General features: G+C 37.3%; 1 protein-coding gene across 1 annotated transcript in view; it reads right to left on the bottom strand.

The window, feature by feature from the left end:
• Positions 1-16,653, bottom strand: part of CHIC1 (cysteine rich hydrophobic domain 1) — a 32,240-nt gene that overhangs the window by 13,966 nt on the left and 1,621 nt on the right. The window contains exon 2 of the mRNA XM_005291763.5: positions 8,711-8,765. Coding sequence (XP_005291820.1) covers positions 8,711-8,765 — 55 coding nt within the window. The remainder of the gene's footprint in view (positions 1-8,710; positions 8,766-16,653) is intronic.

Below are 16,653 nucleotides of genomic sequence, written 5' to 3'. Positions count from 1 at the left end.
ATGGATTGTTATATGAGGTTACAAATCTTTGTTTAGCACTAAGGCAAAAATCCCATCTCCCACAGCAATACCATCCATCCTGATTGGCGAGAAAGGATTACTGGGTTTATTTCCTGGCCACTAGCAACTCTCAGAGAAACCCTCAAGAATTAGGCTTTACACCAGAGGTGGGCAAACTATGGTCCGCAGGCCACATCTGGCCCACGGGACCCTCCTGCCCGGCCCCTGAGCTCCTGGCCCAGGAGGCTGGTCCCAGCCCCTCCCTTGCTGTTCCCCCTCCCCTGCAGCCTCAGCTCACTGCACCGCCAGTGCAATGCTCTGGGCGGCAGGGCTCTTGCAGAGCCACGGCCTGTCCTGGTGCTCTGGGAGGCACAGCTGTAGCGCTGCCAGCCACCGATGCTCCAGGCAGTGCGGTAAGGGAGCATGGGGGTTTGGATAGAGGGCAGAGGAGTTTGGGGTGGTGGTCAGGGGGCGGGGCGGTCAGAGGGCGGGGAACAGGGGGATTGAATGGGGGCAGAGGTCCGGGGGGGGGCAGTCAGGAAGGAGAGGAGGGGTTGGATGGGGGGCAGTCAGGGGTTTGGGGGGCAGTCAGGGGACAGGGAGAAGGGGTGGTTGGATGGGGCAAGGGTTCCAGGGGGGCAGTCAGGAATGAGAGGAGGGGTTGGATTGGGTGGCGGGTCAGGGGTTCCGGGGGCAGTCAGGGGGCGAGAAGCGGGGGGGGGGGGGGTGTCGGATAGGGGGTGGAGGCAGGGCCATGCCTGGCTGTTTGGGGAGGCACAGCCTCCCCTAACCAGCCCTCCATACAATTTCAGAAACCCAATGTGGCCCTCAGGCCAAAAAGTCTGCCCGCCCCTGCTTTACACAGGGCATGAGCAATCCCTACACAACTTCAACCAAATCTTGCTATATTCCATCCCGCAATTTCTGTACATCAGAAATGAATCCGTTTCACTGCCACCTTTGTTTTTCCACATCTGCAGAGGAGGGGGCAGGAAATATTGAAGATAGGATCCCGCTACCTCCTAAGAGCATAGGAAAGACTGCAGGAGTGGGTGCCAAAAAAACCACAACAGCTGTTTCCTGACCATTTGGATCACCGATCATTAAAATTAGTGGTCATTTGGGTTTGCACATAAGCCAGGCTTGCTGCCAGTTAACAAAAGAACATCAATCAGGGTGGTACTTTTTGGTAGCATGAATGAATAACTATGCAGTGAATATTTTAGAAGAGTATTTACTTTTTGGGGCTAAGGAAACAAGCTTGCATTCTCTGACAAATGGGCAAGTTCAAATACAGTGTATACTTTATAATTTTTTAAAAAACAAATCATTCAATTAATTCTTTTCATGAGCACAAATGGAACAACTCCAATTGATAGTGACTGAAATATCAAAATTTAAAATACTTTTTTTGCATCAGATTTTTCACTGGAATAAAGGCAATTTGTTAATCATCACAGCTATTTATGGATGGGTTTATGTTAATTTTAAAATTAAGGAACATGGCACACAAAATAATCAACCAAGGGAAGTGGGGAAAGCCCAGGAATCCCCCCCCCCCCCCAGAGCCCCGACTTGGGATTTTTTAAAAAGAAAAATGGAAAAAGAATAATATATAGTGTAAGAAAAAAATCCTACAATAGTAGGAGGGTGGAGTAGAAGATTTAATCGGTTTTCTCCCCGTCTTTAACTTTTGTGAAAAATGGATATAATTCCATAACACTTCATCTGTACTCTTAATGCAAATTTTGTATTAAAACAAACAAACCTTGGTAGACTGCTGCATAGCCCACTAACATACAATTTTTGCAGTTACAGATGGTGGATGCTTATTCTCCGGGCATGTTGGGATTGAGTGAATTAATGAGTCTGTGGTGGTAACTTTTAAGGAAATTAACTGAAATTAATCTCTTAAATTATGGTTCTGTTCTGATGTGTGACTCTACACAATGGTACCTTTTCATTCAAGAGAAGTTAAGCATTTGTGTTTTCAGAGTCATATATGTTTACTTTAAGTGACAAAAATAAATGACTACTTTTTGCTCCTGCTACCACTGTGTTGCCAACTTTGCTAAAGGAGTGGGAACTGGATTCTAGTCTCTCTTTTACATCATGCACAGCTTTGCGCACCAAGTTTCAACAAGTTACATCATCTGGCACAAACTTACTGAAGGCAATGGAGTTACATAGATGTCTCTAGTATGTAAGTCTTTTTACCACAGTTTTAGAAATCAAGCAATGATAAATAGGTCTGTGAATCAGAGATACTTTTCTCCATTAGAAACTTAAGTTTTGGTATTTGATACCAAGGTGATTCACCTTGGGGAAGACAGAAATAATATAATTCTGTTCATGTCAGTTTACAATTAATTTACAGCTCAGCAACCTTTGTCTCAAATTAAAGAACAAATGCTTTTCAACAGATAAAAACTGAGTTTTAAATCCATCTATTTTATAAGCATTCATACCATGTTCACTTGTATATATAGGCACTGTAGGTGTTTATTTAAAAAGTTACTGCACATTTGGTATCAAATTCTTTTGTAATCCGATAAAGATGTAGCATTTTTCACATCAAGAAATTAATAATGTACTGTATTTTTTTTATGAAATACATAATATTGTGCCAATTTACCAATACAATGCCTTCCAGAACACAAATTCCAGTGGACCATATCCATTTTGTTGCCACATTGAATCTGTAGCTTTCCTTCATTTGATTCTGAAGCTTTGAGAGATTAATTTAAAAAAGTGTTGTATTGGAAAGACTTTAGTTAATTGTCAATACATAATTCACAGCATGCTTAAACTCTGCATTTGAATAATTTTGGAAAAAATCGCTTGGAGGGTTTCTGTCTGAATCTTGAAAAGAAAGATAAGTACGCTGCTTCTGGCTGTGCAGTCCACATTGTAAAGAGAGATTAGTTCCTTTTAGGCCTTTAAAAAAACATAAAAGAGGGGGGATCGTAATATTTTACAACAGGATGCAAGAGAATCTGCAAACAGAGGAAGAGAGCAAGCAAAGCCCAGCAGGCCTGATCTGCCTCCTTCAATCATCATGATCACAAATGCTATCCATCACGTCGTGTTGGATCACAATACTAAGGGTACATTTTATGGCTTACACTTCCCTGCATTGCACACTAATCTCTGTATAGGACCCCTTATTGTTTTAAGATCAGGGCAGGAAGCTCCACTTTCTTCTTTAAGGTTCACTGGCTCTGTCATTTTCTTGTCACCTGGAGCAGTGTGCTGTTGTGCCATATATCATGGATAGTACTTTTCCAGTTTGGTTTAGCCTTTGTGATAATGAAGGAATCTTCTCTTTCCTAAACCTATAGGACTATAAGTTATTTTGCATACAAGATTACAGACAAGTCTTAGTTTAAATAGCATTTTAAACAAACTATTTAAAATGGATCCAACATACCTATAAAATATACATATAGAATTTGGCCACCAAAACCCATCAAGCTAGATTTAAAATAATGAAATTATACAATCTGTTCATCTCTTAAAAACTGTAAAGAATCAAAAACATGCAACATCAACAGTTTGAAGACCCAGTTCTACCTAGGTAGTTGTGTTAAGGTTAGTATCGATTTATCTTGAAAGTTGAGAAGCTGACTAGATTAGTAGGCCCAATTTTTGACCCACCTGAAACTTTCCACCTATATATCTGTTTTCAGAGCCCATATAACCTCCACTACACGTGCCCATTTCCCCAAAAAAGAGAGCAATATTTCAGTGTGCTTTTCAGTTACCATTTTATGTTTGCTTATTTTCTCTGCATCTTAGCACTCAAGAAGTCTATAATGAATAACCAGTACCTGTAAACAATGGGGGAATATTTCAGTTAAGAAACAGATTAGTGTTGTAATAACAAGAATCCTAGCACTTCAGTAGTATTTGTCTATAGATCTCAAAAGCACTTCAAAGTTTAAGTATTACTATCCTCATGTTACAGAGGGGGAAACTGAGACTTACACAGGTTAAGCAAATTTCCCAGAGTCACAACGTGTGCCAGTATCATAATTCCAAAGTGTTAATATTTTTGGGGAGACAGTTACCTAGACAGCATCTTTTTAAAAATTAGACCTTTAGTGTTATTTTAAGGATTTACCTTTAGGTTTTCCTCCAGTAATATTTATTATAAAAGAAAACACAGCCCACATCTAATGGCTTAACTAATGCATCCAAGCTGCTGCACTGGATAATATGAACTCACAGATCTATTAAATTGTTATGCCTGTGTTCTGAATAAAATATTACTTTGTTTTATTGCATTATGCATTATTCTTAACAAAGAATCTTACACATCTTAACAATAGAATGGTTGACTAAAGAAGGGATATGCTATGTATAACATAGACTTTCAGAGCGCAATCATTCCGATGGTTTTTACGTTACATTTATTTTTTTTAAATAAATGTAACAACTGACTACAAAATTCACCCTTGTGAACTTTGGGTGCCACTGAAAATACATTTAAACTGAAATTAAACAGACATGTTTTGTTTTGTTGTTTTTTTTAAAATAGATCAACAAATGGCCAGGACCGGCATGTTTGCTTCTTGCATTCACCTGAGCACAAGATTCTTCTTCCTCAAAACCAAAGATGATAGTAACTGCCAGTTACTAAGAGAAATTATTTGCTTTTTATTAGGGCTGTTGATTAATTGCAGTAAACTCACGTGATTAACTCAAAAAAATTAATTGTGATTAATCGCACTGTTAAACAATTGAAATGTATTAAATATTTTTGGATGTTTTTCTACATTTTCAAATATATTGATTTCAATTACAACACAGAATACAAAGTGTATAGTTCTCACTTTATATTGTTATTTTTTATTACAAATATTTGCACTGTAAAAAATGACAAAAGAAATCATATTTTTCAATTCACCTCATAGAAGTACTGTAGTGCAATCTGTTTATCGTTAAAGTGCAACTTACAAATATAGATTTTTTTTGTTACATAATTGCATTAAAAAACAATGTAAAACTTTAGCGCCTACAAGTCCACTCAGTCCTACTTCTCGTTCAGACAATCACTAAGAGAAATAAGTTTGTTTACATTTATGGGAGCTAATGCTGTCCGCTTCTTATTTACAATGTTACCTGAAAGCGAGAACAGGCATGCGCATGGCACTTTTGTAGCTGGCATTGCAGGGTATTTACATGCCAGATATGCTAAACATTCATATGCTTCTTCATGCTCCCACCACCATTCCAGAGGACATGCTTCCATGCTGATGACACTCGTTAAAAAAATAATGCATTAATTACATTTATGACTAAACTCCTTTGGGAAGAATGGTATATCTCCTGTTCTGTTTTACCTGCATTCTGCCATATATTTCACGTTATAGCAGTCTCAAATGATGATCCAGCACATGTTGTGCATTTTAAGAACACTTTCACTGCAAATTTGACAAAATACCAATGTGAAATTTCTAAAGATAGCTACAGCACTCGACCCAAGTTTAAGAACCTGAAGTGCCTTTCAAAATCTGAGAGAGACCAGGTATGGAGCATGCTTTCAAAAGTCTTAAAAGCGCAACACTCTGATGCGGAAACTACAGAACCCAAACAACCAAAAAGGAAAAATCGACCTTCTGCTGGTGGCATCTGACTCAGATGATGAAAATGAACATGCGTTGGTCCACACTGCTTTGGATCATTATCTAGCAGACTCCGTCATCAGCATGGATGCATGTCCTCTGGAATAGTGGTTGAATCATGAAGGGATATATGAATCTTTAGCATATCTGGCACGTAAATATCTTGTGACGCTGGCTATAACAGTGCCATATGAATGCCCGTTCTCACTTTCAGATGACGTTGTAAACAAGAAGTGGGCAGCATTATCTTCTGAAAATGTAAACCAACTTGTTTGTCTGAGCAATTTGCTGAACACAAAGTAGGACTGAATGGACTTTCTAGGCTCTGAAGTTTTACATTGTTTTATTTTTGAATGCAGCTTTTTTTTGTACATAATTCTACATTTGTAAGTTAAACTTTCATGGTAAAGAGACTGCACTACAGTTCTTGTATTAGGTGAATGAAAAAATACTATTTCTTTTGTTTTTTACAATGCAAATATTTGTAATAAAAATAAATATAAAGTGAGCACTGTACACTTTGTATTCTGTGTTGTAATTGAAATCAATATATTTGAAAATGTAGAAAATATCCAAAATATTTAAATAAATGGTATTCTATTATTGTTTAACAGTGCGATTAATCGCATGATTAATTGCGATTAATTTTTTTAATCACTTGGCAGCCCTTCTTTTTCTCGCACAGGAGACTATTTGTTTATTTCAAGATTTCTATAATTGAGAACAGCTCCTCAAATTGGTATGGGAAAAAGGTAAAAAACACAGATTCTGATTTCTGAAAACAAAAAATATACAGTAGAACCTCAGAGTTACAAACACCAGTTATGAACTGACCAGTCAACCACACGCCTGAACCAGAAGTACACAATCAGGCTGCAGCAGCAGAGACACCCCCACCCAAAAAAAAGGCAAATACAGTACTGTGTTAAATGTAAAAAAAACTAAATACTATTAAAAAAATAAAGGGAAAGTTTAATTTTGTTTTGATAAGGTAAGGAAAATTTCTGTGCTTGTATCATTTAAATTAAGATGGTTAAAAAGCAGCATTTTTTTCCTGCATAGTAAAATTTCAAAGTCAATGTTCAGTTGTAAACTTTTGAAAGAACAACCATAATGTTTTTTCAGAGATACAAACATTTCAGAGTTACGAATAATCTCCATTCCCGGGGTGTTCGTAATTTTGAGGTTCTACTGTATCCTGCACCCAGTTATATCAGATATGATTTTTTATTTACACCATTATATGAAAGCCCTCAACAAGTAAGAATGAAAGGGGGATATAAGAAGCCGGTCAACTTCTATTTTTTCCCTCTGAACCTAAAGAGAAAAGTCAGTTGACCTGTAATGAAAATTTTTGCTATCGAACCTAGAGAATGCTCATAAACCAGTTAACGCTGAAAACACCATTAAGAGGAAAATGAGAGAGACACTGACATTTCCATTAAAGTTTTATTTAAACTAGCATTTGTTAATTTCAATATTGAATTATGCTTTAACAATTATTCATGAAATTTTCCGTACTGGCTTCATTTATAGAAAAATATGCTTATTTGAAACATCTGTTGAATTTTCACATTTTTTTCAAATCGAGTTTAGTTTGTTGCTTTACATCAAGGAATTATTTCTGAAAGTTTAACTTAAGGCCCAGGAGAATACACCAACATGTAACGTGGCAAAAATCCATTTAGTGATATTGGTCTGATTCAAAACCCAATGAAGTCAATGATATGCATCCAAAGAAGTGGGCTGTAGTCCACGAAAGCTTATGCTCTAATAAATTTGTTAGTCTCTAAGGTGCCACAAGTACTCCTGTTCTTCTTTTTGCGGATACAGACTAACACGGCTGCTACTCTGAAATGAAGTCAATGAGATCCTTTCCCTATTCTGGGATTAGGCCCAGATTTACCAGGTTGCCTTCTGACACCTTGCAATTCCAAATGGCAACCTGCCTTTTCACCATTTAATTCAACTGCTGTCAAATAATTTGTGGGATAGAGATGCAGTATTTTCATGATCATCATGTTCCAGGAGGAGAAACAGGTGGATTTGTCAGAACCAGACAGAGGATGCCATCCAAATGCATGTACGTACAATGTTAATATGACTCAATAATGAGTGCAAAGGTAGTAGGAGACCTTAGCTACACACTTTGTCATTAGGGAGAGTAACAAGAGCTGAACCTTCCGCCCCCAGATTCTGAAAGGGAATAGTACAGTATGGGGTGAAACAAAGGGAAAAGTTAGAGTAATGTAACTTAAAGACATGAGAAAAGTCAGAACAAGCAGCACAAATCTGAAATAGAGGTAATGTATGAACAAGGAAAGATTTTAAAGCAAGAACCAAGATCTGGTCACAACATTTCATTAATAGATGACTATCAATTTTAAAAGGGGATTTCTGCTAACCTCTGTCAGTCAAGATACAGAATACTATGAAAAGTGGGAGGATTTCCTCCAAAAACATGGTGAGCCGACTATACTTTTTTCTTCTGCAAAATATCATTTTTACAAATGACCATAGATGTGCTTAGCAAAGCGATCAAACATTTTTTCATTTACAGGCTTACACTGGAGGCCAGACAGTCTATGGAGAAATGGAATTCCACCCCCCACCCCCAAAACGTGTTCAAGTGAATTCAGTGCTTGAGAGAGAAACCAGATTGAAAGGCACTGAAGTCCTTTATTTAATCCATACAACTGGTAGCACAGGCTTCTGGATCCATAAAGCCAGGGTGTGCCACTGTCATGTTTTGAAGAGACTGCCTATAGAGGAGTGAAGCTACTGTAGGTGAGGTCAGACCTCCTTGGTCCTTCTTTGCTCAGACTGACAATGACTGCAACTGTGGTGAGTAGTTTTTATGACGTGGACATATGCACTAGGAACTGGGCAGCGACTGCCAAATTGGTTCATGTAGGACAGAGTGGCAGACAGTAACAACGTCCTGTCACTACTGACCTGGAAGGGATATGGCTTAGACTTATTCTACCTGAATTCAAGAATAATGCTTCTAGACATTTGTAATCCACAAACTATTGGATGAAATGTCTTTTGAATTTAAAATTTCAATACAAACTCAGACTTACCTTTCCTGTCAGGACAGAGGGAAATTCTGTGTCAAATTTGTTGCTCAAGCCAAACCTTGAAGACAAAAGAGACAAACAAAATATATTCCATCCAACTAATTTTATGTTTCCCCTTTTAAAATATAAGTTATACAACACTTGGTGTTTAAGAAAAAAAAGAATGAGAGTAGAATGTTTTCCCATATTTTTGTTTGTACTATTAACATATTATGCAAGTTTTCATAAATTTAAAGTGTTTTTACAACTAAAACGCTTTTACAGAAAAAAAATTGTGACTAGAAGTGTAGCTTGTTGCCTTCTTGAAGCAAGTAATTTTTAAACAGATGGCCAGGCAAAGAATTCTCAGAAAATAGCAGTAACCCAAATTTAAATCTGAGATTCTTCAAAAAATACTATTAATATTAGACTCCAATTCTAATTTGAAGAGGTCCAATTAATCGTTTTATACAAGTTATTAGTTTGTGTTGTTCATGTCACAAATTCATATACAGCAGATATATCTAGCAATAAATAATAAACTAGTTTGTCTTCCCTAAACAAAACCTGTAGCCTAATATTAAGAACAGTTATAGTAAGTTGAAGCAAATTCACACATGCAATACCTATGAAAATTCATCCATACCATTGATTTTAAGAAATATGAATTTTAAGCAAAATAAATTTTACATTCATCAACAATAGTGGCTGGATTTCTATCAGCAAAGTAGTCGTGTAAAGTTTACACATTGCTTAGCAATAGGCAGTGAAACCTAAAGGGAGCCAGGTATCTTGCAGAACTTTGTAGCTCTCCAAGGAACTGGAGATAGGAGTAGCTCCTGATCCTACACAAACTGAAAATTTTAATCAGTTTAGTAAGTAAACTAGTTTGTAGATAGCCAGGTTCATGCTTAAACATGTCACTTGGTGAGGTGTAAGCTGCTTTCTTTTTACAAGTATAAAGTTAAGAAGTTAAATAGGTTCAGAGGCTAATCCTGCCACTCAGCAAGCACCCTGTGGCTTTGTTATGATTGCTGGGTCCCTGAGATACTTCACTTCCCTCCCCATGAAGCTCTATCCTTCACAGTTCTACAGCAGTGGTTGCCAAACTGGGGTTTGTGAACCCCTGGGGGTTCACAAAATATTACAGGGTGTTCTTTGGAAAAAATTCCTTAATGGCGGACAGCCCGGGGCCAGAAGCCTTCCAAGAGCTAAGCAGATCAAAGCAAGCATATCTATTACACTGAGGAGATTTAAACTTCAAGACTCATAAGAAATGGAAAGGGAGGTGGATATTTTTTTGCTGTTTTTAAAATTAAATAGGCAGCTAGTATTGTTTTTAAAATTATTTATGAAGAACAAATTGTTTGCCTGGACTGCTCAAGACCTGAATGCTTGTGTAGGAGGAACTCTTTGAATTGACTTCTTAAATACCTTCATGCAGTTTCACATCTGATACTCCTTGATGAAACATAGGAGCCTTGTCTTATAACAGGCTTATTCAAAGTGATACAAGCTACGAAAGTGAGATCTTGGAAGAATGTTGCTGTTTTCATAATGTAATAAAAATACTGTAATGATACATAATAAATAGTGTGTAATAAGCATGTCATAAAAACACATTTTATATTTCCAAGATCACTGCTTTTATAATTTATACTCAGGTAAAGGAGAAAATCCCTGGAAATATTCATTTTTAGGAGGGGGTTCGCAAGACTTGACATTTTAGTGAAAGCGGTTTACAGGTTGTTAAAGTTTGGGAACCACTGTTCTACAGGGTACTGCGATATACACGGCCTCACTGAGCTACAAACTTTTATACTTGAAGAAACAAAGATGTTTGCTGTGCACTGAGTTTAGTGCTTCACTACAAACCCTGCTAAATTATCTTACCTGGTTACTTCCAACCTTTTCTTTTAATCATAATATTGCTTTGATGTGTTTTGTACAGTTATATTTTTTGTAGCAATCTCTGTTAAGTTTTTTTGGGGAGGGGGAGAATATGCATAACAAGCCTCCAAAAACAAAGATTAAGATAAATCACAAATTCTCTCCCCTCAAAGTTACATCAGTCATCTATGCAAATGCCAATATTGCTGACCACCACACATGTCCACTACCATTCTGCATACCATAACACCACAGACACTCAAACTTTACAATTTAACACAGTGATACTCAGAGTGCGGCCTGCGAGCTGCAAGTGGCTCTTTAATATGTCTCTTGCGGCTCTTTGCAGTACATGTTATTAAAACGCTGTGTGATTTAATTATTAACCAATCTAAGTTAACAACCAGTCAGGATGCTTTTACTATGTTATTAACCAATTAAGTTAGGCTGTGAGAATTATTTATATAATCAATTCACATTACTGCAACTCTTGGGTAATGTTGATCACTAATTTGGCTCCTGAACCACTCAGGTCTTAGTATCACTGATTCAGCACATGAAATCAGCAGTGTAGATTAATGCATAATTAACTCTAAACAAAAGTGAAGCATAACAAAGAAAACTGGTGCAGTCTTAGAAAAACTATATAACTTGTCAACAGTACTAGTGAATTCTTATAAAGAATTCCAATAGCTAATTTAATAGTCAGAGCCATGATGCTAGTAGTCTATTAAAAGCAGTACCTGCATAAAATGTGCAATAAAAAACAAATCAGATATACATAAATGTATACCTGAGGTGGCACCTCAAATGCACACCTGATGCTATGCTTAAATAAAACTAGGTGGTCATTTAGTTTCATTTAAGGTTTGTCAATTAAGACACTCAAAAGCACACTTAAGTTCTAGAAGTCAGCTGGCTAGGCAGCTGAAGTGTTGTGTTGTTACTCCATAAATCTGCTGAATGGTACAATTTTTACAGAAGTGCTTTTGTCCTTTTCGACTTTCTTCCTCAAGTATTTGCACTCTTATTTCTTATGTAGTATAAACATTAGCGTATCACTTCTCATTAAGTGTATTAATAGTTCTTACACACAGCAATAGCAACCCAAGACTACAGTTTGTAAGAGACAAATTTCAGAATCATGGTGCTAAAGAAATATTATAAATCTAGTAACGGAAAGCAAAAGTACTACAAGTCAAAGCAGAAATTTCTCATTAATATTTGTAAAGAGTTAATTTCTATTAATCTTCACTGTAAACACTAATTCTTAAATTAAACTCGTGTTTGTTCTGGATTACCTTTAAGCATTTAGGCAAACACAATTCTAAACTTTATCTTGTTTCCACTTTCTGCCAATGTATTTTGACACGCCAGAATTCATTTTCAGTTTGTCTTCTTATTTAATACTACATAACAAACTACAAGAGTAATAAGCTAGTCTTTATTTAACCTTAACGGAAAAAAATTAGGTGTTCAAATATATAACAACTAGCAACTAAAAAAGTCTGTTCTTGAGCATCTACTATGGGATTTCCCAGCTATTAGCAATGATGGGATCTAAATCAGTTTACAAAATCTGAGCAATAAAATAAGACAATATAATTGTATTTAGATACCCCATTTTGAAAATTGAGACACTTGATATAATTCTGAGGTACTCACTGATTTATGCCCCTTTAAAATTCCTTCAGCACAACCAACCCCACCAATGGGGAAAAATAGATTAGTACTTTTCAATTACATTTGGTAAGAATTATAAGTGCTTTTCTAAAAGAGCACCGTATATTTTACTGAGTGGACTTTGAAGGCATAATTGTAGCACACCTTCAATCACCACTACTGTAGCAGTCCCAAAAACATTCCCTCCAATTTCAAATAAAAATTGTACTGTATAACACATCCAAGAAAGCTCAACTGAGAAACTGTATCTTGTTTACAACCAGATTCTCTTAATCATTTTTACAGATGAGATGTCAGACCTTGTCTACGTTGGGAATAAAACTATGCTAAATTACAAGTATGTTTAGTCAGCAGTTGCTTGCAGGGTTCTAGCATACTTTTACTACTGTGTGCCTAGAGGTTCCCTCTAAGAACCATGCTTCATGTTCTACAATGCAATTCTCAGATAATCAAAATCCCTACTCACAGCAGCCAGGAAAGCCATTCAACAAGCCTACTAGCAACAATAATTTCTGAGCCCTGAATTTAGATCCATAGATTCCAAGGCCAGAAGGGACCATTGTGTTCATCTAGTCTGACCTCCTCTATAATACAGGCCATAGAACTTCCCCAAATGAAATTCCTAGAGCAGATCTTTTAGAAAAACATCCAATCTTGATTTAAAAATTGTCAGTGATGGAGAATCCACCATGACCCTTGGCAAATTGTTCCAATGGTTAATTACTCTAAGTGTCAAAAATGTATGCCTTACTTCAAGTCTGAATTTGACTAGCTTCAACTTCCAGCCATTGGATTATGTACCTTTCTCTGATAGTTTGAAGTCTATTATTAATAATTTGTTTCCCGTTTAGATACTTACAAACTGTAATCTATTCACCCCCTAATATTATCTTTGTTAAGTAGTTTGCACTCTCTGAGTCCACCACTAGAAGGCAAGCTTTCTATGACATATGTCTGAGTTACAACATAGAATCATAGAAATGTCAGTCTGGAAGGGACCTCAAAAAGTCATCCAGCCCAGCCCCTTGCCCTAAGTAGGGCCAAGTAAACCTAGACCATCCCTCACATGTTTGTCCAACCTGTTCTTAAAAACTTCCAATGACAGGGATTCCATAATGTCCCTTGGCAGCCTATTCCAGAGCTTAAATACACTTATAGTTAGAAAGTTCTTCCTCATATCTACCCTAAATCTCCCTTGCTGCAGATTAAGCACATTACTTCTTGTCCTACCTTCAGTGGAGGTGGAGAACAATTGCTCACTGTCTCTTCATAACAGTCCTTAACATATTTGAATACTGTTATCAGGTCTCCCCTTAGTCTTCTTTTTTCAAGACTAATCATGCCCAGTTTTTTAAATCTTTCCTCAATAGGTAAGGTTTTCTAAACCTTTTATCCAGTTTGTTGCGGTGCTCTGGACTCTCTCCAATTTGTCCACATCTTCCTTAATGTGTGGCACCCAGAACTTGACACAGTACTTCAGCTGAGGCCTCACCAGTGACAAGAAGATGGGACAATTACCTCCTGTGTCTTAAATATGAAACTCCTGTTAATACACCCCGGAATAATATTAGTCTTCTGTGCAACTGCATCTCATTGACTCATATTCAATTTGTGATATACTATAACCCCAAATACTTTTCAACAGTACCACCACCTAGCCAGTTATTCCCCATTCTAAAGTTGTGCATTTGATTTATCCTTCCTAAGTGAAGTACTTGGCAATTGTCTTTATTGAATTTCTTCTTGATTTCAGACAAACTCTCTAATTTGTCAAGGTCATTTTGAATTCTAATCCTATCCTCCAAAGTGCCTGCAACCCCTCCCAGCTTGATGCCATCCACAAATTTTACAGGCAGACTCACCACTCCATTATCCAAGTCATCAATGAGAATATTGACTAATACCAGACCCCAGACTGAACCCTACAGGGCCCCAATAGATACACCCTCCCAGTTTGACAGCAAACCACTGATATTTTATAACTGCTTTCTGAGTATGGTCTTTCAACTAATTGTGTACTCGCTTTATAGTAACTGCATCTAGACCACATTTCCCTAATTTGCTTATGAGAATGTTGTGTGGGACTACATCAAAAGCCTTACATGGGGATTCAAAAAGTGAAACTGTGTAGCATAGATAGGCTTGGCAGAATTTGATTTTTTTTTAAACACTATTATCTGTAAAATTATTTATTTGTAAGCATTTTTTCAATTTTTATCTATTTAAATCTTCACAGTTGTACAAAGTTATCACATAAAAATATAAGTAAATATCCTTAAATCAAATCCTTAAGTTCTCAAGCAACATTTTTCTTACTTTGCCTGTCTGATAATCAAAATTTAAGTTGTGGAACTAGTTTTTGTTGGTTTGTGTATGTACAGTGAAATTGATGTTCACTGATATTTACCGGTAAAAAATCTAATCCTTCCAAGCCTCAGTATAGATGGGCCTATGGCATAAGAAGGTTGAGTACTTGTCCAAGTTCACAAAATGAATTCATCATCCCCAGAGGAGGGAGAATTGGAGCACAACAATGAGTGAAGAGGCTGTCAGCTTCAAGAGATGGAGTCTTGAGTAAGGGGCAAACCACAAACTATTTAAAAGAGGCTGGCATCTTGCTCTTGTGCAAGGAGACTGGTAATCAACTACATTAGTGGCTCTAACACTTCCTCATTGGCTTTCTCCAGCCACAATAGACACAGATCATAGTTATCCCCCAGCAACTCTAAAAACAGCAAGTGAAGCAAAGAAGTTTTTGCCACATGAAACTAAGTATTTGTCCTATAAGTCATTTAAACGAAAATTTTAGTAGGTGGCCACTAACTGTGTGTTGTTCTGTAGGTGCACAACTTGACATGTGTGGGGTTTGATATGCAAAAGTAATGAGCATTCACGACTGCCACTGAAATCAGTGTAAGCTGCGGATGCTTAGCATCTCTGATAGTAAGGTATTAGCATACATTTGGGAGACAGGGGATCCTGAATTCTAATTCTGCCTCTGCCACAGATTCAATGTTCGACCTCAAATAAGTTTCCACCTCAGTTTCTCCATCTGTAAAATGGGGAGAATTCTATTAATCTTGCTGACAGATGCGGAGATACATTCATGAATATTTGTGATGCACTCAGATTCTATAGCGATGAGTGCTCCAGTAAAGGCCATGAAGGAATAGCATTTCCACTAGAATATCAGCTGAAGAACATGATGTCTAGCCCTTGAAATGAACAGGCAAAAGGTTAGCAGAAGAATCAGTACAAATAGCAAAAAACTTGATTAAAAAAAAAGCCCTTGGTGGAATCCAGGGATCCATATTTAGTATTGTAGCATATTGCATGCCACCTTAAAGTGCTTTACTAGGATCACCATGAGCATAAAACCTTCGCACCAATATCTAACAAGTTTCTTGAGCCTATTAACCCTGAAGTAATTACATTCAAGGAATCTGGACCAGAAGGTTAGATGGGAATAAGAACAATTATCTTCTGCCCCATTGCAAGTGGTAGATAATGCCAAGATTCCAAAATGGCAGGCAACCTGCCAAGATATGTTATACCATTTGTACCAGGATCATACATCCTAACCATTCATGAGGGTCAGTTCTAAATGAAGAACAGAAGATATCTAAATAAAACCCAAGGAGTACAATGGGTCTCTGTGTCTCCCTATGTTTTTCACTGACTAGGTGAGAGCCTCTATTACTTCTGTCAGAACAGGAGTGCTATCAGGAGGAGCATTCTAGGCATCTTAAGGAGACAAACAAGCCTCCTGGTGGCCTATCCAACAGGCCACTCCTGAAAGGTATTGTTTCCAACAGAAGAAGTGACTTTATGATCACAAAGAAATAGCATGTACTGACAGAGTCCATTAAGAGACACAATAGTTCTCATTTGCCAGGGGGTCAGCATCACCTACTCTGACCTTCTACAGTCCATTTGAGTTTTATTAATTGACTGTGTTTATTAACTGATTGCATTAGTTTGAGGTGTTTTAAGATGTAAGAGTGACCTGTATCACATGACTGGGACTAGGAAATAAAGACCACTATACCATCATTTCTATTTGCCATACCTTTCCTATTCAAAGAGGTGAGGAGGGAGGATGAGAATACCAATAATAAGATCATGCAGTTATATAGGCCAAGTACACAACTTGATGATACTGAATCATTTAACATATTGCTTTCTTTTACCCCTGACTTAGACATCACTAGTTGACAGATTGCTTGTAGGCATCACACTAGAGCTGGGTTGTGAAAAGGGAACTGAAAGAGAAGCAGATCTAAGGATTAGTTCAGCGAAGGCACTGATGCAATACAGGCATCAGGGAAGAGAGCACAAAGACAGTTGTGAGAGAAGTAAACAAATGTGATATTGAAGCTAATTTTGATCTAAAA

This window comes from Chrysemys picta, chromosome 9 (assembly GCF_011386835.1).
Source record: "Chrysemys picta bellii isolate R12L10 chromosome 9, ASM1138683v2, whole genome shotgun sequence".
Taxonomy (NCBI): Eukaryota; Metazoa; Chordata; order Testudines; family Emydidae; genus Chrysemys; species Chrysemys picta.
Note: the sequence above shows the minus strand (reverse complement) of the source record. Positions and strands in the feature narration are given on the sequence as shown.